We start from the raw sequence: 23,481 nt of genomic DNA on the forward strand, positions 1-23,481 counted from the left end.
TCAAAATAAGCTGTAACAAGTAAATAAGCTGACCAACCAGTCAAATCAAGTAACAAGCTGTTTCCCAGTTAGCGTTCTTCTCCATCCTTGTGATCTGATGAAACGTCATCAGTCGCCAACCAAATATTGTTTCAACCGGAAGTACGAATAAAACAGGAACGCACGGAATACACGGATGTTGCTCTTGTCAGCTAGCTTACACTGAAGACGTATTCGGTTGGATACTTTTGAATAGGGGTGTGCCAAAAAAAAATCGATTCTCATTTAGAGTTCGATTCAGAATGGATTTTAAATGTCCCCTAATTGATTTTATTTAAATTATTTCATACTGTCTTGCCTTTGTCTGTGTGTGCCTTTATTTGGAGCGCTGTTCACGTTGTACCCGGTTTGGCCACTGAGGGGCAGTGTGGTTAAGTTGTAGCCACATTAGAGAGTAGAAGGGAAAAAGTCACGATCAAGTTATTCCAATAAAAGTTTTTTTTTGTTCTTTTGAGTAATAAAAGTGCCGCGAGTAGCGCGCTAATTAGCATTAGCGAGTCAGACTGGAGTAGATCATTACAATTCCTTGCACGTCTATAGATTGAAGCAAAAATCATTGTCAATCAAATCATTTTTGAATCAAAAATGGTTCTTAATCTAAAATCGATTCTGTATCGAATCGCAGACGCCAAAATCGGAATCGAATCGTAAGACATTCAAAGATTCCCACCCCTACTTTTGAAGGCTTGGCTAGCAATATAGCCCGAGATACATTTTGTGCTGCTAACTGTCATTTCAAAGTCGAGGAGGAATTACACAACTGTAATTGACAAAGACACTCACATTCTTAGTAAGAACGTTCTCGTCTACGTTCTCAGGAAGACCATACTTGGCGAGTTCACAAGACCGAGACTGTACTCTGCGTTCTTCATATTGAGAAACTACCCAAGACGCATTGCTAACAGTTTAAGTTACATCGGCCCGCGCTATTCATTTGGAAGACCCTGGGCAGATTAGAATGACATGCATAGCAACACAAGGAGGCTCAAATCTGACTGGACAAAACTTAAATCTACCGTACTGGAAGCAGTACAGCCAAGAGAAACACTATAAACAGAATAGAACAAATATGCGATTTTAAGTTGTAAATGTAGGTCAGTGCACCTGATGGCCTTCTGGCTCTGACCTCCCCACACTGTGTGTACCCCCACTGTAGCTCAAGTAGCTTCTGGTAAACAAGGGGAACGCTTTACTAGAAACAGTCCACAATTACAAAAAGCACAAAGTACACGTTTGAAATCTGAGCTGTTGTCCACAGCGTGAAAACATGTTTTCACTGAGTGAAAGGGGGGGCAGTTGGGGAGGGGGGGGGTGACATCTGCTTGTGAATGAAGTTTAAAATAGCGCTGTATGTCTGCTGTTACGTAAACGCCGAGCGGGGAGGGCACGACCGGCATAGCGCAGACTGCGCGGTCGATACGGCAATCCCACAAGCAGAGAGATGGGCACAGCGTGTTCCAGATACTCGCAAAGTGAATCAGCTCTGCAAAATTGTTGCTGAGCAAGAAAGGGAGAATGTGAATAGAACTCACCGGGTGAGTTTCTCCTCTTTCTCAGAGGTCTGTTCTCAGAATTTCTCACTTATCTCAAGTACAATCAGATGACCTGTTTGTTGGGTTCACAGAGGTCAAATCATATTTTCCCATTGAAATGAATGGAAATGCTACCCCCCCACCCCAAAAAAAATAAATAAAGGAAAATAGCACTCTATCACACACACACACACACACAGCAATGCCATAATTCAATTAAATGTTAACAATTAAACTATTTTTATTTGCTTTGTATGCGCGTGTGTCCTACTCTATTATTTTTGTCTGACTCATGCATATTAATGAGTAAAACGGGATTTGAGATCAAACCCTATTCTCTGGCAGGAGTTTATGAAAAGTTAGAATTTACACATTCAAACTTTCCAGGGGGGCGCTAGTACGCGCTACTGAGTGAGTTTTTGGTATTTGTGTTCCTGATCCTCAGAATCGGGGCTGGACTGGCCATCTGGCACTCAGGGCAGATGCCCGGTGGACTGGCCTCTGTTGGGGCTGATGCAGTGCTTTTTAATTATTATTTTCCAACATTTTACTACAAGAGACTGGCCCGCAATTAATCCATTTTAAGCATAGATAGCAAACTGAAACATCATCATTAAACATCTGTGGCAGATTTACATTTTAGGCAAGAGTCGGGCTGGGCCGAACCGGACTGGACTGGCGGGCCTAAGTCAAAACGCCAGGGGCGATTTTTTTTTTTTGCGCTAGTCCAGCCCTGCCTAGATAGAATACATAACTGTATATTTTTACCAAGTCACTTTTGCTCAAATCTGTGAGTTTTCAGCCATGCTGACACAGCCAAAAAGGCCATTTATTCAAAAGAATCTGAATAAAAACATCCATTCGGCAAAATTGAGATAAAGAACTGAATCCAAGTATCTGAAGGTACTGCTTCTATACAATTTTGCCAGAAGTTGCTGCCTAACTCTCACAAGCTGTTTGGAAAAAATGTGACCTTGTGATTTATGAAGAATTTAGTGGCAAGTCATCAAACTTTACTGCCATACTGTGTCCACATGCAATTTTAGCGTCTATGTGGTACAAATTTGGTAGCCGCCGAGAAATAGCCAAAATAAATCTGTAATGGCCATTTCAAATCTTCTGTGTCATTTCAGGCATGATTTCCGAGACTTTTTGTGGGTCTCTTCATGCTTACCAGATGTCATGATACTAAGGAGGCGGAGTTTTCAAAGACAACTGGGGAATGGCATTGAACCAGTTTATTGTTCCAATTGTGGTTAAGAATTATGAGGCAAAATGGAGTGCACTCCTTGGCTCGATTTTTTGGGTCGTCGTGTGTGAGGTCTCTCACGTTTGAAAAATCGGTCAAAATGTTGAAAATCGGTATGCGTGTATCCCGCAGCATTTTTTCAAGCCGCGAATACTAGGGCTGAACAATTAATCAAATTCAAATTGACATCACAATGTCGCGCAGAAAGCAATTTTCAAATTTCGGTCTCGGCTAATGAGCCACATGCTGCTTCACCGGGACATCATAGTCAGATCCCATATCGCAGCCCGCTGTGTTAAATTTCCATTACAGCCGGCAAACGTCGTCTGCGCGCCTCGCATTCAGTCTCGTGGTCTTGAACTGCACCTGAGCCGAGATCCCATCAACACACGAGCCGTGCTCTCCTGTCAACAGGGCTGTCAATCAAAGCCCCACCTCGCTGACATCCGCCCCCTCAAGCTCCCCCCTCTCCCCTGAGCCTTTGCACTTGTCACAGGGGATGCGCGGAAGGCAGCCGCCAAAGCCGCCACGAAGGCTTTCTCACTAGCGTGTCGCGTCGTGCCGCGATTACGCCGGGTGTCATCATCATCATCCCGCAGGCTTCAAAGCGGCGGGCGGGAGGCAGCGGCGGCGCAGACGGGAAGCCGCGCTCGGTGGAAAGTGTTTCGTCAGGGGGGGGGGGTCGGAGGCCGGAGGCGCGAGCGTCAATTAGAGGCAACGACGACAACATGAACACAAAGAGACGCCGCTACATCACTTTGGACGCCGCTAAACGACATCTAATGGCGGCGTTAAATAATAAAGACGTCGTCTGCACAACAACAGCCTCTTAGTGCTGTCACACACTTAAGACAAATAGAATCAAATGATCCTTTCAGGCTTTTTTTGCCACCATTTTTGCATTAAGGGGAAAGTTGAGCAGTGCTCCATCAATTTCAGCAGATGGCGCTGTGAGATCAACACGTGTGTAGTAACAAATTATCCAGTTTCACTTCAATGTTATTTTCGCAGTTTGGCATTCATGAATTCTCCGATTTACCTGTAACTCTGTGATTGACTGTTTTTGTGCCTTAGCGCCATCATTGTGGAATTATGTTCAAGTAAGGGGAGGAGCTTCATTTTGTCAGGCCATAGCCAGGCCCTTTTAGCACCATCTTGGTGTCAAGAAGGTATGTGCATTGCCATCACCTTGTGGCATCTATACAGACAAAAAAAAAAAAAAATCTTAAGTCTTTCTGATTAACTCTTTCACCGCCAAAAACGTTTAATGACGTATACTAAAATCCAAATGAATGCCGCCAAAAACGTTAATTGACGTTTACTACGTTATTTTTTCCGCAATGGGCAGTGGAAGTTGTTGCGCAGCGCTGCCTACTCAATGGACTTGTGAAATCACAAACACCCACTACGGCCAGCAGATGGCAGCATTGTATCTCGTTTCAATGGGCTCCCGTTAGTATAGAATTATACTGAAACATGACCAATCTGATGAAATAGAACGTTTTCAAGGATGACGTGAATGATCAAAGCCTTTGTCACATTAAATCTAATTCACAGAGCGTCACTAAAGAAAAAATATTAGTGTCAAAGTCACCGTTGTGTATGTAAATGTATTTTTTCACAAAAACCTTGTTTTTTCCTTATGTTTTCAATTTTCGCTCAATGTTATTGAAATGACCTATTTTCGAATGGTGATTACTAAAGAACGGAATAAGGTAGAAATTTTTTTTTTCTAATGAAAGAATGGAACGAGATCTTTCATGTGGTAGCCACCATGTTTATATAGTCAAAGTACACAATATTCGGTTTGACTTCAGTTACATGTACAGCACTTTGTATACAGCAATGTTTGTTTTAAAGTGTTTTATAAATAAAGTTGAGATTGTGCTGCTCCTTCTGGTGTACCTGCCTTGGCCACCAGAGAGCAGCATAATACATACATAGACACAAACGAAGAAGAGCTTCTCAACTACTGTAAGCGACTCAGTAAGCCGCAGCAAAATTAGTCAACCACAACTATCTATGCTAATCGTTAGCATATCGATGGTGTTTGCCATCGTTTATAGCATTAAGCTAGTGGGGCCTTTCTTTAGGTAGTTGTTTGGTTAATTCCAATACACATTCACAACGTGTCATTTTTGTCATTTTATGTTTTGTGTGACAGTAAACTTCAACTGTTAGAGGCATTTAACAGCTTGAGACCTCTTTTTTGATGAATCGTTCAGTATTTGCTAAACTGCTGCTTGTTAAGTTGTGAGTTGAATTGAGCTCACTGCCACCATACAGCACTTGGCGCGAGATTTACACCCTCTCCCCCGGATTTTCAAGGGCCGGTGGGGGCTCACCGGACGCCGCCGGAACCGCGACGCCCCTATCTCGGGGCGAACACATTCCAGGGGGCCCTGCCCGTCACACAGAAAAGAGAACTCTCCCCGGGGCTCTCGCGTAAGTTAACTCCAGGCAACACTAATTTCGGATGTCTGGAACAGATTCATTGATTTACATTGTTTTCTATGGGAAATATAGCTTTGGATTCTAGATTATTCTGATTTAGCCAGAGATTCTAGAATGGATTAATCACGAAAACCGAGGTTCCGCTGTACTTAGTTGACACCAAGATGCAACGTGTGGGCGACAAAGCAATGCTTCAGCAAATAAAAGGATATGTAAAAAGAAAATAACTAAAAGGCTGAACACACTGCAGTCATTAGCTTAAATAGCATCACTTGTTAATTAGACAGTGAGGTTTGCATCACATGACAGGATGTATTGAAATTAAATATACATTTGTTTCATTCTAATGCGGCTGCTGATTATGACTGGCCGCTGCGCTGGCTGGCGCGTGTGTGCGCGAGAGACATTAAAAGACAGACTAATAGCGCTTCCCCGGTGGATGTCTCCCTCTGGCCTCTATCAGGCAGGAGGGGGAGGGGGGGCGGCTGCGGTGGCGGTGGTTGCGGGGCTGGGGGGCGGAAGCCAGCGGCACTCACGCTCCATTAGCGGACCCACTGCCGCGCCGCTCCGCCGGTAATTTGTGTAACGAGGTTGCAGCGAACCCGAGCAGCCCGGGCTTCGCCGAGTAATAGCCTCTCCTTCCCATCATCTCGCCGCTTTGCCGACCTTATTATGGATGCAGGCCGCGCCGCGCAGCGTCTATCTAGCTCGCTCTCTTCCGCTCCCCCTCACTCGCTCTCTCACTCGGACGTTACGTCTTCCCCTGACACCGCAGCGCCATCAAGAGGACGGGTGCGGTACTACACAAGGCCAGCTGCTTTGACGCTCGAGGACTTGCCTCTAATTTGTGGCCCAAGGACCTACATCCGGCCTGCTGCCTACCACATCATTTTTTTTTTTTGCAGTCCTCTAGATATTTCAAATCTTTTTTCTCCAACCAGATGTTAACATAATTTGAGCAATAGTTGGATACTTACTGACAAATAATTCCAAATCCAAAAATTGTCATTTGGAGAAAATCAAAGGTCAACTTACGAACAACAGTTGTTTTTTCTCATTTTTTTCTAGAGCTTCTTATAGAATGCTATAGAGACAGTGACAGAACCCTGCTGTGAATAGTGAAATCCACGACAAAATTAACACCACCCTCGCTGAAGCTCCTCCCCTAACGTCCATTAAATTCCTGGGCCTCAAGATGCCATGCACGCAATGGCAATATTTTTCTAATAAACATGGCTTGACCTAATTTTCGAAGTATTAAGTTAACTTTTACAATTATATGGCAGTCAAGAACATTAAAAAGTCACTTTAAACATTTCTCGTGCAGTTTTTAAAGGTTTTATGACGTAGATAATATGTATTAACATATTGTATACTTTATTTTGTAATTAACCATTTGTTAAAATTCTAATGTATAAATAATGCATAAAGTTTAATACATGGCATAATAAAATGATGTAAATACAAAGAAAAACAAAATTTTTCAAATATTAAAAATTTAATAATGTGAAACCCTCACTTCCTGGGACATACCAACAATTATGACATTAATGTTTTTAAAATTAAGTAAATAGTCAGTCTCATTGTAATCCCCAAAATAAACTACATTCTTCCAGAAATGACCAAACGTTAGCAAAGAAATGTTCCATTTTGTCAGTTTATTGATAATAAGACCACTGATGGTGACGTTGATATTAGACAGTATGGTGTTTTTGAGTGTGCGTGTGTGGTGACCCCGTGTGCAAGCTGGATGGCATTACAGGTTTTTTAAGTATGTACAAGATAAAACATACACGTATCCAAAGCAATGTAAAACAGCAAGTAGTTAAAAAAAACAAGCCACCATTAAGTACGGAATAGAACTCAAGAGCCACTGAAGAACAAGGAAAAATAGTCAAAAGGTTACTGAGAAGCTAAAAACAAAATCAAAGAGGAAAGAAAATCACACGTTGAAGCTGTAATGCCAAACCCTACTAGAAGTCTACGTCAGAACATCAGCCAATACTAGTTACTAGTCAGTGCAAACAAATACTTTACGGCTAAACAGCAGATTAAACACAGCCAATTAACATATTAGAATGAAACATTACATCATCATTATTATAAATTACATTTACAGTACATATCTACAGATATGATGATGATGATGATGATGATGATGATGATGATGATGATGATGATGATGATGATGATGATAGAAGTGGCGGCTTGGCGATGCGCCACACACGACACTGTCACTCTGAGGATCAAAGTTCGATTGAAATGTAGTTTTACATTACAAGCTAAAGCTCTAAACTAAAGGAGAAAAGTGTGAAGATTAAAAAAAAAATCATGAGGACAGATTTAAAATCATGCATAAGAAGATATAATATTTGGAGAAAATCTGAATTTTACATGACAAAAGTGAGAATCTTATAGGAATAACCTCCAACATTACAAAATTAAGTCCGAATTTTCAGAAAAAAAATGTTTTTTTGTGACAAGATTTTTTTCAGAAAAGGTAATAATTTTGTGACATAAGATTTTTTTTAATTTTTTTTTTTTTACAAGACTAAAGAGAAAATATTAAGATTTTTTCTACCAAAAAGTTTGAATATTATGGAAAAAAATAAATATTTAAAAGAAAAATGTTTTGGGGGGATAAAGTCTAGTATTTAAAAAAAAGTTGCATAATGACTAAACATTTCCTGATTAACTCTTAGAATGAAAGTCAAACGAAAATTCATATTACAGGAAAAATTGGAAGTCCTAATTTTAGGAGGATACAATTTTAACATTCCATAAAGTCACAATGGGGAAAAAAAGTCATGATGAGAAAACAATGATATATATATATAATTTACTTAATGAATAAAGTCATATGAAAAAGAAAATGTGTAATTTTTGTGATAAGTCCTAAGTATTTATTAAGTCTTGAATTTGGGAGAAAAAAAGTCAGTCTGCAATAAAGTCAGAATTGAAAACACAAAGTTTTACAAGAATAAAATTGTAATATTACAATTTAAAAACATTTCTAAAACACACCACAAGTGCGTGTTGTTCACTCATTCTTCCCACGTGTGCAACGTTCACAAATTGAGTGGAAAAAAAAGAGCGACTGCAGTGCAACAGCACCCCCTACTGTCTGGTAGCAGACTTGATGCGTGACGTGTCTAATTTGTCTCCTCGAACATGTAGTCCAGTACCCGTATTAATGGTGACGTCTAACACAAATGAAATCCATCGATGAAAGCCCTGGGTGGTCAGTGTCAGTGAGCCTTCAGTGCAGTCAGTGCCAGTGTGACAATGTGTTGTGTGGCACACAGAGCGGTGAGTGGGAATGATGTTTACGTGATCCTACATGTTGTGCATCATGTACAAATTACAGGCAGAGAGACAAACGGAGGCAAAAGAAGCTGTTTTAACATGATTTAACAAAAGAAAGTATTCTTGTGTGTCTCTTTTTTTTTTCATCTTCTCGTCATCTCGCTGAAAAGACAACAGAATTATTAATGGCAAAAGAAGACTAACTCATCCAAGTTTTTTTTTTCACACTCCCACCTGCCATGTGATGTCAGCTACACCATCTCATACTGGTTGGCTGTGATGATCCTGGACAGACAGCAGGCCAGCAACATGCCAATAAGCTAAAACACAAAAAAAAATAATACAGAATTCAAGTACAATAAACGCAATAGAAAAAGGGAAAAGGATGAAGTTTACTTTTCCAATAAATAAATAAATAAGTGAAATGAGTTAAAAAAAATTTAAGCTATCAAATAAGGTAGCTGCACATTTTTCTAAACTGATAGGGAATAGGCAAACTTAAAATCAGTACAATTATTAATTAGTAATGTTAAGTAAATGCTGTAAATGATAACTACCGTACATAAATAAGCTAAAAACTAAAAATAACATCGAAATTCAAGTGCAATAGAAGGAAGTCGAAAAATACATACAAAAAAAACGTTACTAAAAAGGTATGAAACTAATTCAAATAAAAGTAAATAAATACATAAGTTTAAAAAAAACTGCCATGCCACAAAAAAAACTTAAAAATATATATTTTTAAGAATATTTGAAACAAAAAAGCTGTGAATAGGTGAATCTGCCAAGAATGCTGGGGTCCACTACTTAAAGAAAATAATTCAACAATGAAGAAATAAAAAAAAAAGATTGGTAATAAACTGACCAATGAACGAAAGTAAAGATTTTTTAAGAAAGCAAAAAGCTTTGATACAAAGAAAACTGTCTATAAAAATTATGTATATAACATTACAATACATACAGTAAATTAGCTAAAATGATCAAACATACTCAACAGTAACTAAAGTAAGTTAATTATGATGTTAGCTAAAAGCTGTAGTAAATGTTATTTAAAGTGAAATTAAGTTAATAAATTTGAATAAGTGTGGAAAAAAAGATAAGTTAAATTAACTAAAAACTTTAAATGTCAATACATTATTAACTCATTCACTGCCATTGACGGCTATAGACGTCAAAATTTCATTTGAACTATTTCTATTAGTTTAACATTTTTCCCACTTTTGTTAACAAGAATTATGAAAACCTCGATTTTTTTATTGTATTGGAACAGATATCAAATTTGTGATTAATCATGAGTTAACTAGTGAAGTCATGCGATTAATTACGATTACAAATTGTAATCGCCAGATGGCCCTAATTTTTAATAATCTTTTCTTAAAAATAAAAAAATATTATAAAAAACAATAAAATAAAAGAATTTTATAATTAAAAAAAAGAAAGAAAGAAAAGATTATTAAAAATTAGGGGCATTAATCGCAAGACTTCACTAGTTAACTCACGATTAATCACACATTTTATATCTGTTCTAAATGTACAGTAAAAAAATGTTTTCATACTCTTAACAAAAGTGGGGGAAAAAAGTTATTAATCTAATAGAAATAGTTCAAATGAATTTATGACGTCTATAACCGTCAATGGCAGTGAATGAGTTCATAAGCAAATATTAGGATTTTATCAGCTCAAATGAGCTGTTTTAAAAATCGGACAACTGAAAAATCGGCAGATTTTTTGCCAATTTTTAAAGTTAAATAATATTGGACAAAAGTAATGTAAACAGTCAAATGGTCATGTTTATTGTCACAAGCATTAAGGGACGCAAATTTTTTATTCATTATATCTTTAAAAAAAATTAATCAGCTGATTAATCAGAATTGTATTCTGCCAAATATCGGAATTGCCTTTGAAAAAATCCTTATCGGTCTGGCCCTATCAATCCATCAAATAATACATCAAAACATAAAAAGGGATAATTGATCAACATCCTCTTTGTTTCGTTTTTTTCGTTACCTGTGAGAAGGCGATGCCGAAGGTGACACCCGCGATGATGGCCATGTTGGTCTCCATGAAAGAAGTGACCAGCTCGTAGCAGCCCTGCGCACACGCAACGACACGCAACAGTTAAACAAGGCAAACGAGCACAGGGTGCGTAGCGCAGCTCGGACCTGGTGATAAACTTTGTTGGGGCCCACAGTTGCGTTGCGGAGGTCGTCCGGGTTGCAGTCCGAGGAGTTGACGCAGCAGCTGGCGGGAATGCCGTGGGACGGATAATACACGCTGCCGAACCAACTGGTGTAGTTGTACACGCCGCAGCAGCGCAGCTAGAAATGCGCGCGCACATAAAACGGAATCAAGTTTGCGGGGAAATTGATGTCATCAACTGTAAGCAAACACACTGAGGTGATCTTAACTCATTCACTGCCATTGACGGTTATAGACGTCAAATACTATTTCTGTTTGTTTAAAAATTTCTTACCCTTTTGTTAACAAGAGTATGAAAACCTACATTTTTTAATTGTACTTTTAGAACAGATTTAAAATTTGTGATTAATCGTGACTTAACTAGTGAAGTCATGGGATTAATTACGATTACAAATTTTAATCGCCTGAAGCCCCTAATTTTTAATAATCATTTATTTTCTTTTTTTTATCTTTTTTTTTTTATAATAGAAATAACTAGTGAAGTCATGCGATTAATTACAATAAAAAATTGTAATTGGCTGACACCGCTAATTTTTTATTAATCTTTTCTTCTTCTTTAAAAAAAAGAAAAGATTAAAAAAAGAAATTAACAAAAGTGGATTTTTTTTAAACTAATAGAAATAGTTAAAATACTTTTTTTACGTCTATAAAAATTGTAATCGCCTGACACTCCTAATTTTTAATAATCTTTTCTTTTCTTTTCTTTTAATCGCATCAGGCGATTACAATTTTTGATTGTAATTAATTAATCATAAATTTTACATCTGTTCTAGATGTAAAAAAAAAATCTTTCTAGGTTCTCATACTCTTAACAAAAGTGGAAAAAATGTTAAACTAATTGAAATAGTTCAAATGAATTTTTGACGTCAATAGCCGTCAATGGCAGTGAATGTGTTAAAACTAAAATGAAGTCAATTGCACCCTTTGGAAAAGACACAGACCAGTCTTGTGTATGTGAGGCTTACTCTGTGCTGCAGGTTGTCAACAGCGCGGCTCGCCTCGTCCTCAGAGTTGTAGTTGAGGACGGCGTCGGTGTACGTCCTGTGGAAGGTTCCCTTGATCTAAGTTCCCCAAAAAAAAAAACATGACATCATCACAACCTGACTGGCTTTGGATTGACAGTTTTAGGCTTTGGCGCTGAAATGAAAGGCACGCTGACCTCGTGGCGAAAGACAAATCCGCTAATCCCGGCCACCAATTCGGCGAGGAAGACCAGCGACAGAAACATGGCGTACTACACACAGGGAGAAAGAACACCACTGATAAACATTAAGATAATGCTCAGTTCCGAGAGGTTTTTGTTAACTCGTTTACTGCCATTGACGACTATAGACGTCAAAAATTCATGTGAACTATTTCTATTAGTTCAACATTTTTTTTATGAAAACCTAGAATTTTTTATTGTACATTTATAACATATCAAATTATCATCAAGACAGTTTAAAATAATTTAAATAAAATCGATTTTGGGACATTTAAAATCGATTCTGAATCGTACTAAATCAGAATCGATTTTTTTGGCACACCCTTATTGTGAAGTAGGAGATTTAAAAAAAACTACAAAAACGCACAATATCGTAAAAAGCAAAGCGACATAATAAAAGTGACAAAGAAATATGCTTTGCCGGTCATTTTATTGTCATGTATTTTCAGTTTTTGTCCAATGTGAGCAATAATCCGAACAGAGTACAGGTAACGTTAACCTCAATGTACATAAACGACCTAAAATCACTAATAACGCTTAATATTGACTCGCTAATACTCGCACACATTGTGAATCGAGTTCATCTGTAGAGGGACTCAAAAGTGTTACATTCCCCTTCATCTGGCAATTAGCGTGGATCTTAAACATAGGTGACCAAAATGTGCCTAATTAAAATGAAATGCACCAATCAACTAATCGCTAGATGGTGCTGGAACTGAACACAACTTGGCCTTTTTAACAGTTGTGCTGACGACGACGACGATATGGTGGCAATTTTAATTTTGTGACATCATGATGTTGCCGTAGGAGAATGAAAGCAGGAAGTATTTCAGCTAGTTTTTGCTGAAATTAATTGAATGTCCAATTCTCTTCAATCCCGCTTTTTACGCCTACAGAGAGGGTGGCGGCTGTATATCATCTTTGGACATAGGGTTATTGATGCATATTTTGAGTTTAGCTCAACAGCTTAACAGGAGTTATTTACTGTAAACGGAGAGAATGGTACACTGTACAGTTTTTCTTTCATCCATTGCTCATGCTATTAATATATTATATGTTGAAATGGTTTTGTATTATTTTAAAAGTATGTTTAAAGGCCTTTAAGTAATTACGTGCCGTAAATGCCTATAGGGTATTTCTACGTCGCTTGCGAATTTCACTAATTGCCGGAGTGATCTGGAACGTAACTCCCGCTATGGAGGAAGGGATTATTGCATTGGTAAAATAGTCACTACACATTCAAACAGTATTACAAAATGCAATATGGTGGGTAGGTAGCTTCTTACCAGCTTCAGCATCCATGGGCTTCCTCTGCATGTGGCAAAGCAACCGAATAGGCCAAAAACCACAATGATCGTCCCGGTGCCGATGAGCACGTAGGGGGCGTTGGTGGAGTTGTCGGCGATGAGCGAGATGTACGGGCCCAGCATCAACTTGCCCCATATTCCCACTGCCAGCAAGATAGCGCCGGTGATCTGTAGGGCGGGATAGGACGAGGTATGTTAAATGCATAAACAAAATGCTAACGTGCTATTTGCGCTAGTATGCTAGCTAGTATGCTAGCTGGTTTGTTTGTGTTTAATAATTGAAGTACTTACTAGAATTGTTTATTTTATTTTATTTAACCCGTGGGCCGTATTTTATTTTGAAATGGCTTGGTCTGGACCATCAAACAAAGTTGATGGGTGAAAACCCGGTCCCGCCTCCTCCGTGGCATATAGTCCATAGTTTTGTCTGTCACTATGTCGCTGCCATAGATAGATAGATGAACCTGATGATCTGATGGCTAAAGGTGTGCATCTAATAAATGACGATTCGATATAAGGGGTGCGATATGAATCAAGGACGGTTCGATTTTTAAGTGGACCGGCACTTCAAAGTAAAAATATCTGTCCAAAAAGTCGATTCAATACGTATTTCGTTATATTTTACACTGCAAAAACTCAGCTCAATTCGATGGACTCGCATGTTTTAAATTAAAACCGATTCAAATCCGTTTTTGTTCCCCCCTAATCACGGCATATTAGAGTGCCGCGGCACCTTGGTTGGTTGGTTGGGAATCAATGTGTAAAATGATGGCGTGAGCAGGAAAGGGAAGAGGCTTTTTACCCCAACTCCCTCTAGACGGGCAGCACGGAGGCGGATCAAGGTGGAACAAGAAAGGGGCGCAATTAGAGACGCGGGATGCGTTTATGCTGCGTGCAGGATAGCGATCACCTGCCTCGTGAATAACGGAGAAAGAGAATGGCGGCGCATCAAAGGCGTCGCTTTGATCCGCCGCGAGACGCTTCCTCCTGTTGCGCCGCTCTTAGCATTTCAAATGAAGGCAGCGGATAAAAGAACGCCGTTGTGCGAGGCAGCTGAATGAAGCGGCGGCGTGCGCGTCTCGGCTGGGAACGTCTTTCCCGGCATGGGGCAGGGAGGGGCGCCCGGGGGGAGCGCCCGCTGACGACGACGACGATCCGCCCCAGAGCGACGGCGGGCCGTCATCCTAAACCTTCCAAGAGCAGGCAGCTTGCCTTCCTGCTGTCAACACGACTTGACAGCGAGACGTCTGTACAAAATGTCTCCCCCAAACCTCGGAGAGAGGGAGGGGAAAAAACAAGCTCGGCTCTGGCAGAAAAATAAATCTGCACGGCTGGAACGGTGGCAGGTCCTTTCTTGGGAATGGGTCCCTCTTGGCTGTAGGTCAACCGGGTCTTAAAAGCCACAAAAAAGAGAGGAACGTCCAAAATGAAACACAACCTCGTGGTTGATTTGCAAGTTTCATATGCATTTTCATTAAGGCCCGATCGATTAATCAGCCGAATACTCCTCTTCAAACATCTGCCCAAACAATCATTTCCCCCTTAAAACGTTAAAATCGAAGAAACCCGAAGTTTCTGACGCTGTGAAAGTAACCTGAAGGCACCATTTTGCTTACGTACCATTAGCAAGTAACAAGTGTGTAGCATACGTTATTCTGGTTATTCTGTTTGACCCCCAAGCGTCCTTGAAGCTGTTTAATCACATCCCAGCTGGAGTTAACTGTAAAACTAAACACACGACAATAAGAACAACATCCACTATATATTTAAATACAAAACATGATTCGTTAAAAAAAAAAAACATCGCTAGCCTAGCGCTAATGCTAAAAGCGAAGGGAGGATACCATTCAAATTCTAACCAGAAGTTAGCATCGACTTCAGAGTGTTTTTCCCTCAAATAACGAATATTCACAAACTAATTATGTGGGAACATATACACACAGGTAACATAACACTATGCAAAGGCACAAATTCTTCCCAATGTGTGAAAAGCGAGTTATTGTAATAGAAATCAAACGCAACTTTCTTCTGTACTCACCATGGGTGCACGGCACCACACTGCCCCCAAGAGGCCAAAACGCACAGGAACAGTCAGTATTTGTTCTTACTGAGTATTTTCTATTCTTATAGCACGTTCTTATTTTTATTTTGTCATTGTCCTTTCAAGTTATATTTAAAATTGATATTTCAAAGATTCAAAGAATTTCTTTCTCAAAATTCAAGGATGCAAACATCAAAGGATTTTTTTTTTGTCTTAACCATAAAACATTTCCACATGGCAAGGCACGAAATACAATCCCCGAGGTCTCAGGTTAGCCCAGTAAGCCCCAAGACTTGTGAAAAAAACCACAAGAAAAAAATACTAATATATATATATATATATATAAATATAAAAGGTTAATGCTTAGAATACATTTGTAATAATTAATTTAATTTGTAGTTGACAAAAACAAAATGCAGGTATGACTGGGCATGACGCTACAATGACAATTAAGTAGTTGAGCAGCTTTAGTAGTTGAATAAATATTTAGTTCTGAAATCACAAATTGTTTTAATCATGATTTCAATCTCAATCAAATAATTGTAAATCTTAACAGTGAAAGTTATAAATAGGGCGGGGCTTTTATGCAATATATATATATATTTTTTTTTTAAATCTGATTAATCGTAATCAGTATTTTTTCTGCCAAAAATCGGTATCGGCCTAAATAAATGCATATCGGTCAGGCCCTAATTTCCATAGGAAATATTATAAAGTAAGTTAATTAGTTCCAGCCATAACATAACATAAGTGTATTCTTAAGTGTCATAAAAGTATAAGAAATGTTAGCCACTGTAAAATAAAACACAGTCCCCACTATATCAAGGATTTCTTAGGTGATTTTATTATTATTATTATTATTTTATTGTAAAGCAATCATTGATCTAATGACAGTAATTTTGGAAATAATAAAACAATGACAAACACTGAGAAAATAAACCATTAAATAATAAGCCAGTCAAATAAATGCAAGAAATATTACAGGACTTTTGATCATGTAAATTGTTGTGAATTAAAGAACGGCGCAGGCAGTAGTGTCACTGGGCTTACAAGATTGATCTTTTTGGGGCCGGTGGCTCCGGAGGGGCCGCTATACTTCATTTCCATCCAAGCTATTTTGTGCAGGTCGGCGCCCGCTGACACCGTTTACACTTTTGCCCTATCGGCAGAGCGCGACCACAACCATCAGCCGCCGGAGGTTGTTTTCCACGCCAGGCTTCCGGCCTGCACGCTGGGAATCTAGCTGAAGCATCTCCAAAAAAAAAAGGGATCATTGCACTTCAATCTCAGAGGGTCGGGGGTGAAAACAACAAGCGTTTGTACAGCTGTTTAACTGCCACGCATGCATGTTTTCTTATCAACACATGTGCGCGGACAAGGACAATGGCTTCCAGATGAGTGTTGACATGATAAGACGATGAAGGCTGCAGCCAGACAAAGCAAAGTGCAACTATACTGTTGAAATACAGCAAATACTTGGATTGGTGCAGGGGTCAGCTAACCGTTCCTGTCAAAAGAGCCATTTTAGGCCGAATAAAGAATAAAATCTGTCTGGAGCTGAAAAACATGTGAACATTGTGATGATGGAAACAAGTGTGTGAGTAGTCTAATGTAATGAAGGCCCGTGAACTAATTAGTGCCGCACCATAACAGAAAAATATGCAGCATCCAACACTTTGAGATTCATTTTCTTCTACCTTTCATCCTCCGTTTTTTTTAAATTTTAACTCATTCACTGCCATTGACGGCTATAGACGTAAAAAATTCATGTGAACTATTTCTATTAGTTTAACATTTTTTCATTTCATTAAATGTTTTATGAAACCCTAGAATTTTTTTATTGTACATTTTTAACAGATATAAAATTACCATGCGATTAATTATGATTAAATGCACCTCATTTTTAATATATATATTTTGTAATTAGGCCCGTCAGGAGATTAACATTTTTAATTTTAATTAATCACATGACTTCATTAGTTAACTAACGATTAATCACAAATTTCATATCTGTTCTAAATTTACAATAATTTATTTCTAGGTTTTCATACTATTGTTAGCAAAAGTGGAAAAAAAATTTAACTAATAGAAATAGATCAAATGAATTTTTGACATCTATAGCCGTCAACGGCAGTGAATGAGTTAACGCTTCCGTTTTTCATAAATTTCTAGATTTTCTGCTTTTGTGTCAAATTGCTGACTTTTTTTACTTTCTTTTTTACAATTTTATGGACATATGGTAATGTTCTGCCTTTCTTCATCCTGTTTTGGGAATTGCCTTGGCTATTTTTTTTTTTACTTGTTTTGACAAAAAAAATTTTTTTTTGGAAATTTCTTCTCTTGTTTTTAGGACATTTTATGGTTACTTTTTGAACATTTTCTTTGCTGCCTTCTATTAAATCAATATTGTGACATTTTTGGCAATTTCGTGGATATTTTATGGTAATTTTCTGCTTTTCGTCTTCCTTTTTGGACATTTTAGGTAATTTTAAAACTTTTTCATCTACTTTTCATGTCCCTTTATCCAACAACTTGGAATATCTAATAATTCATTAAAAAAATCTAAATCATGAATTCATTTAAATATTATTTATCTAAAAAAAAAAACTAATATAATTTCTACTTTAAAAAAAAAGAAGAGATTCACAGGGAGCCACAAGAGAGGGACTAAAGAGCCACATATGGCTCCAGAGCCGCAGGTTGCAGACCCCTGGATTAGTGCAACACTTCCAACATTTTCCACACTGCAATTTATTAGTACAGAGGAATTTTAAGTATAAGTCTAAAAGAAAATACAAAACGATTATTATGGGCATACGGCAAAAAATGAGAAACTGGAAGGAACCGGTCCCCAGTCCACAACATTGTGGAGCGACCACACTAACACCAGCGCCACATAGCATAAAATCAGCTTTAAAAGAACACAGCACAAGGACCTCATTACAACATGTTGTAAATAGAGCATTCAGTCTGCTCTACCGCCACCCTTATTCAACCAGCAGTACTGCATCAAAAATATTTGCAAAATTAGTCATGCATTAACGCCAGCTGTTGTCATGGCAACTATTGTGTGATATAACTGCTGTCGCCGTCAGCATGTGGCGTCCCCAAGGATTTACTATGCACAACACTAAACGCCACAATGCGACGTGGGATTCAAGTTAAAGCCCCAGCGTGTAATAAGTGACCACTAGATGTTGCTATAGCATGGAACGCAGCCGAAATGCATGCATTTAGAAGCACACTGCGGTGGCTCAGAGAGACCACACTTCGCAAGCCTACCACCTCGGCTAGCGACGCCGAAGCCCGGCGAGCGACGCAGAAAGACCGAGCGAGCCGTATTTAGCCGGAACAGCTAACAAGAGCAGCTAGCGGGAGTGAGTCAGAACCATAGGCTGGAGTGGCTAACAAGAGCGTTTAGCAAGAGAAGCTAGCAAAATAAATAAATAAAATAAACTAGCAAAAGCGGTGGTGGACCCATTGAGTCCGACACTCGAGGCTAGCACCACCAGAGCTAACTATGTTCACAAAGTTGTCCTTTGGGCATCCGTAGCAGGAAGATGGCGGGGAAATATGGCAGCTTTAGTAAAATGAGACTACAGCCGTGTAAAAATAATTTGTGATTACTTAGACCTACGATTGTATAAAAAAATAAATATTTATGCAATACAACAATTTTTAGTCATTTTTAAAAATGAATTATTAGTTCACCACTAGATGGCGCTAGGGATAACTGATAATTGTACCTTTATGGTAAGCCGCAAGGCCGTTTCTAGCTTCATGGGGGCCCAAGGCAAGATGCTGTTTGGGGGGGCCCCTAGTTTGCCAAACTACAATAACCCTTTAGATGGTTTCCTACGATAGCACATTCTATTAGACTTTATGAACAAAATAGACTACAGTTAAAATTAAACATCTTAAGTTGACAGTCATTTTTACATCAATAAATAAAACAGCTTTTGAGTGTTTAAACACATGTTTAATTTAAATAAAACACAACAAAACAAACTCAATTTTAAAGTGCAACAAGGTAAATAAACTTAAAATAGCTCCTTGGGTTATCAAGCAAATAGACCATGAGTGAATATTCCTTTTTTTTTATTACAGTAATATTGCAGTAATACAGAATATTAAAATTAATAAATAAATAAATTAATTAATAGTTTTTATATGGGAAATTGTGATGTACAGTGTCTTTTAAAAGCGTGCACCCAATTACAAATGTGTCACTTTTAAGCATTTTCTACAATAATTTACACATAATGCTAGTTAAAGTAGTATCTGTAAATAAATGCCAGATGCTAGCTAGTTGGCTAGCAAAACAAATTAACATACTTGCTAAAAATAAAATAAAATTGAGTTTCGCCTGCAACCATCCATTACCAACAAGTGCCAACTTTTCTCCTTTGACCATTTTTTTTCCTTCCGTTTTTTGTTTCGTACTCTCGCTAACGGGAAAAGTAGATGAGTAGCTGTCAATCATTCTTACACAGTTAGTGATGTATGTGACACAAAAACACCAGCCATTGCTTATCGTCACAGTTTATTTTATTTAGATCCTTATTTTGTAAGCATGTAAAGGCATGTAATTAACAAATATTAGAGACCGATAAAGACAGGGCATTTTTATCGTCTTCATGAAAGACTACACATAGAGCTTGGGGGCCCCCTGGTGGCTTGGGGGCCCTAGGCAGTTGCCTACTTGGCCTCGAACAAGAAACGGCTATTGTAAGCGGTTTTAAATTTAAAGGAAAAACTTTTCCGTAGTTAGAATAAAAACAACAAACCTGTCACAATGTCACTAAAGACATTTATTATTCTTTTTTTTTTTTCTACCAGTAAAGCTGAATAAAAACCACAATGGATACATTATTCATCAAATGAATGCAGCCAATTGGCCGTCCTAACAGCCTTTATATTACGGGAAAGTAAAAGTGCTCCGTGATGCAATGCAAAATCTCAAGTTAACAAGAGGCACGGCTGCGCGTGGATGTGTTGTCTCGCCATAACGAGTTTCATCTATAAATGGCGATTCTCTCGAGGGGGCGCATCGTCTCTCTCAGTGATGACGCTCTCCCTGTTCTGTTTATGGCCTGGGTGATTGCAGATAAATTGTTTCCTGCTTCCTGTCCGCGCTGCACACAAGTGGCTTGTTGCGAGCGTTCATTTCCAAGGCCCAACGGGAAATCAAGTCCAAGAGGATACGAGAGCTTCTCAACTTGTTATGTCGGCTTGTGAATTCCAAACAGCTTAGGAGCCCCCCCCCCTGCTCCCTCCCTCTCTCTTTCTCTGCCCAACCCCCACTGCACTTTTGTTTGAAATTCAACGCCACGCTGGTCATCTCGGTCGGAGAGTTTAAAGGAGGTCGGCTTTCCTCCCTCCTAATAAAGAAGCAGGAGGTGCGATGACACGACGCGCCACCTGCTCCATCTGCGCGAGACGTATACAACAAGCCGAGCTATTCACACTCCGCGCATTATTTCGCAAGCCGATGACAGTGAAAAGCGAGGCCCGGCCGGCCGGCGTCGGGGGCCTCAAGAGCTCGCCGAGGTCTCGGGGTTCAGAAAAACGAGCCCACTGACAGCGAAACCCGAAGCCGCCCATGTCTCGGAGCGCGAATGCCCGACCCGACTAAATATAAAATCTTGGTGACACGGACACATGGCTGCACGGAGGCCAGCACGTCTCAGCCAAAAACCGGATAGTGCTTGTCACTGCTGGTAAAAGTCTTGCATTCACATTGTTGCTTGTGCTTACATCATACTTTCGTGGCACAAGTGGCCGGAAGAGAATTGCAACCACAAAAAAATTGCTTAAAAAAACCCCAAAACGTGTCGAGTGCCATGTGTTAAAGCCAACATTATTGCAACGCGTTGCGGTTAACAATCATATTGTAAAGTTTTATATTTGCTACTTTCATATCCATTACAGTTCATAATTAATAATCCTAAACTATGTTGCTACAGATATGGATCTTATATGATGCAAAAATTATCCCTCATGTATCTGCAACTTTTGGGTTTTTTATCTAAACAATTTATTTATGTTTAATGCTCTATACTTCCTACTTTATCCCTGTAACTCGGTCACATATCGTGAAAAAATAAATTATGATGGATGCGTAACGACACCAGGTATTGGTGCCAATACTGGCCTTATTTTATCAGTACTAGTGGAAGCTGTCAATACCAGTATCAGCTGCCCTCTTGTGGCCATTTTACGATCATGTCTGACAGATGCCCATTCACTGCCATTGACGGTTATAGACGTAAAATATTCATTTGAACTATTTCTATTAATTTAACTTTCCCCCCCACTTTTGTTAACAAGAGTATGAAATTCTATATGTTTTTATTGTACATTTAGAACAGATACAAAATGTGTGATTAATCATGAGTTAACTTGTGAAGTCATGCAATTAATTACGATTAAAACATTTAATCGCCTGACGCTCCTAATTTTTAATAATATTTTCTTATTTTTCTAAATCGCATCAGGCGATTACATTTTTTAATTGTAATTAATTGCATGACTTCAATCGTTAACTCATCTGAATAAAAATAATAATAAAAATAATCATAATAATAATTGTGGTTATGTTCAAAATTAACCAATCGCATTAAAACCTTAAATAAAGTTGTTCTAGGAGGCTATTCCTGACATTTTTGCATTTTGAGTGTGTCTGGGTTATGGGATTTGGTGGCAACAATTGAAATCTCCCCAAATGCAGGTGGGAAAATGTGTTACAATGCAATCAATCAAAGGTTGAACTTTGTGGCCATGATTCCAACAGGTACGTTGACACAAAAAACAACACTGGTCGGAGGGGGCTGTTTTTCTCGTTAACATTTCAGTTGGTTTTTCAATGACTGGTTATAGGTCACATTAATGGTCGGGGAAAATACGTTTTTCAATGATTTATCATGTTCTCTTTCTTTTTACATCACAAAATAGTAGTAATACTAAGTTACTAATCTTCCAAATCTGACAACTATATCCACAGTCACACATATCTACGGTAGTATCTATATTTTGCACACGTCACATATGTATGGCGTAGTCACACAGACATACTGTATGTATTATTAGTCACATACGTGCTCACGGCACCGTGCATGTATCTATGGCAACACGCGTTCACAGGGGGCATACACACATTCTAATGGAGGCCTCGGAGACAGTACAACATGCGCCTATTTAGCATGTCGATAAATGCATCATACATGCACACACCCTTTTGCCCATGCACCGAAAGTGGGCTGAGGCCTGGCCCGTTACAATCGTCATTTGTTGACTTGAACGGTTGCGGAGATGACGTTTGTCGTCCGCTGGGCCGAACTTGACGTCTAAAAATAATGACGAGCTTCGCGGCATGTTTGTCATCCATTCAAGCGTCAGGCGAACGACGGTGGACCGTTTCGACATCCGAACAATTGGTGATGCTGCTGCAGCAGCTATTAGCCGCCCCATCATCATCATCATCATCATCATCATCATCGTCATCATTATCACCAGCAGCATTACGCACGCACATTATAAACACAACGGCCGCACACGCCAATGGCCATTTGAGTCGAGAGGATGGACCTACCCAAAAGACGAAGGAATAGACGATGAGGAGGGTCTTGAGGCAGGTGATAACCGGTTTGGTCTCCATGATGTCGCTACTGACGGCGGCGGAAACAAACACACTACTGCAGCAGGCACAGCGTCACGGGTGCGCTTCGTCGCGTCGGTCGCCAGGGGGCGCCCGAACACACACCACCATTCAATGGAAGTTGCACAAGGTTTTTTTTTGGGGGGGGGGGGGGGGTTAACTGTTTATTGTTTATTCACAAAGGTTGTGAGTTTCGACTAATTTTGTCATTCCTAACATCAGCTCTTTAAATATGCCAATTCGTATGTAGAATCTAGCATTTTGGTGCATTTGATCAATTTTTGGCTCTTTTGTGGCAACTTTTGGGCAATTAACCCAACTCATCTGTTATTATTTACTTTGTCATACAGCTTAAGTGAAATAGGTTTCATTGTAGACCAGGGGCAACTTAAATGATTCTGTTGGGGGGGGGGGGGGTTAGACATATAAAAGATCCAGCCTTTGACGACAAGGGGATCATTCAAAAATTGACCACAAAGGTTACCGTTATTGT

General features: G+C 39.1%; 1 protein-coding gene across 1 annotated transcript; it reads right to left on the reverse strand.

Moving 5' to 3' along the window:
- Nucleotides 1-6,917: 6,917 nt before the first annotated feature.
- On the reverse strand, nucleotides 6,918-23,071 carry tspan7 (tetraspanin 7). Its single transcript, XM_086091875.1, has 8 exons — nucleotides 22,923-23,071; nucleotides 13,270-13,458; nucleotides 11,939-12,013; nucleotides 11,745-11,840; nucleotides 10,743-10,898; nucleotides 10,588-10,671; nucleotides 8,815-8,900; nucleotides 6,918-8,742 (listed from the first exon to the last, which is right to left on the reverse strand). Exons 1-7 carry the CDS (start codon nucleotides 22,986-22,988, stop codon nucleotides 8,832-8,834), a joined length of 735 nt encoding a protein of 244 aa, XP_085948001.1. The 5' UTR covers nucleotides 22,989-23,071; the 3' UTR covers nucleotides 6,918-8,742; nucleotides 8,815-8,831.
- Between the last annotated feature and the right edge of the window lie 410 nt (nucleotides 23,072-23,481).

The sequence above is a fragment of the Leptonotus elevatus genome, chromosome 12 (genome assembly GCF_054856555.1).
Source record: "Leptonotus elevatus isolate MCC_2025b chromosome 12, RoL_Lele_1.0, whole genome shotgun sequence".
NCBI lineage: Eukaryota > Metazoa > Chordata > Actinopteri > Syngnathiformes > Syngnathidae > Leptonotus > Leptonotus elevatus.

Bases quoted from the DNA above. Each gene is read 5' to 3' on its own strand.
- tspan7 (XM_086091875.1), bottom strand. From the start codon at position 22,988: ATGGAGACCAAACCGGTTATCACCTGCCTCAAGACCCTCCTCATCGTC. The intron at 12,014-13,269 runs GTAAGAAGCTAC...CCCTGTGTGTAG, and splicing joins GCCCATGGATGCTGAAGCTG to TACGCCATGTTTCTGTCGCT. The intron at 8,901-10,587 runs GTAACGAAAAAA...TTTGTGTTTTAG, and splicing joins TCGGCATCGCCTTCTCACAG to CTTATTGGCATGTTGCTGGC.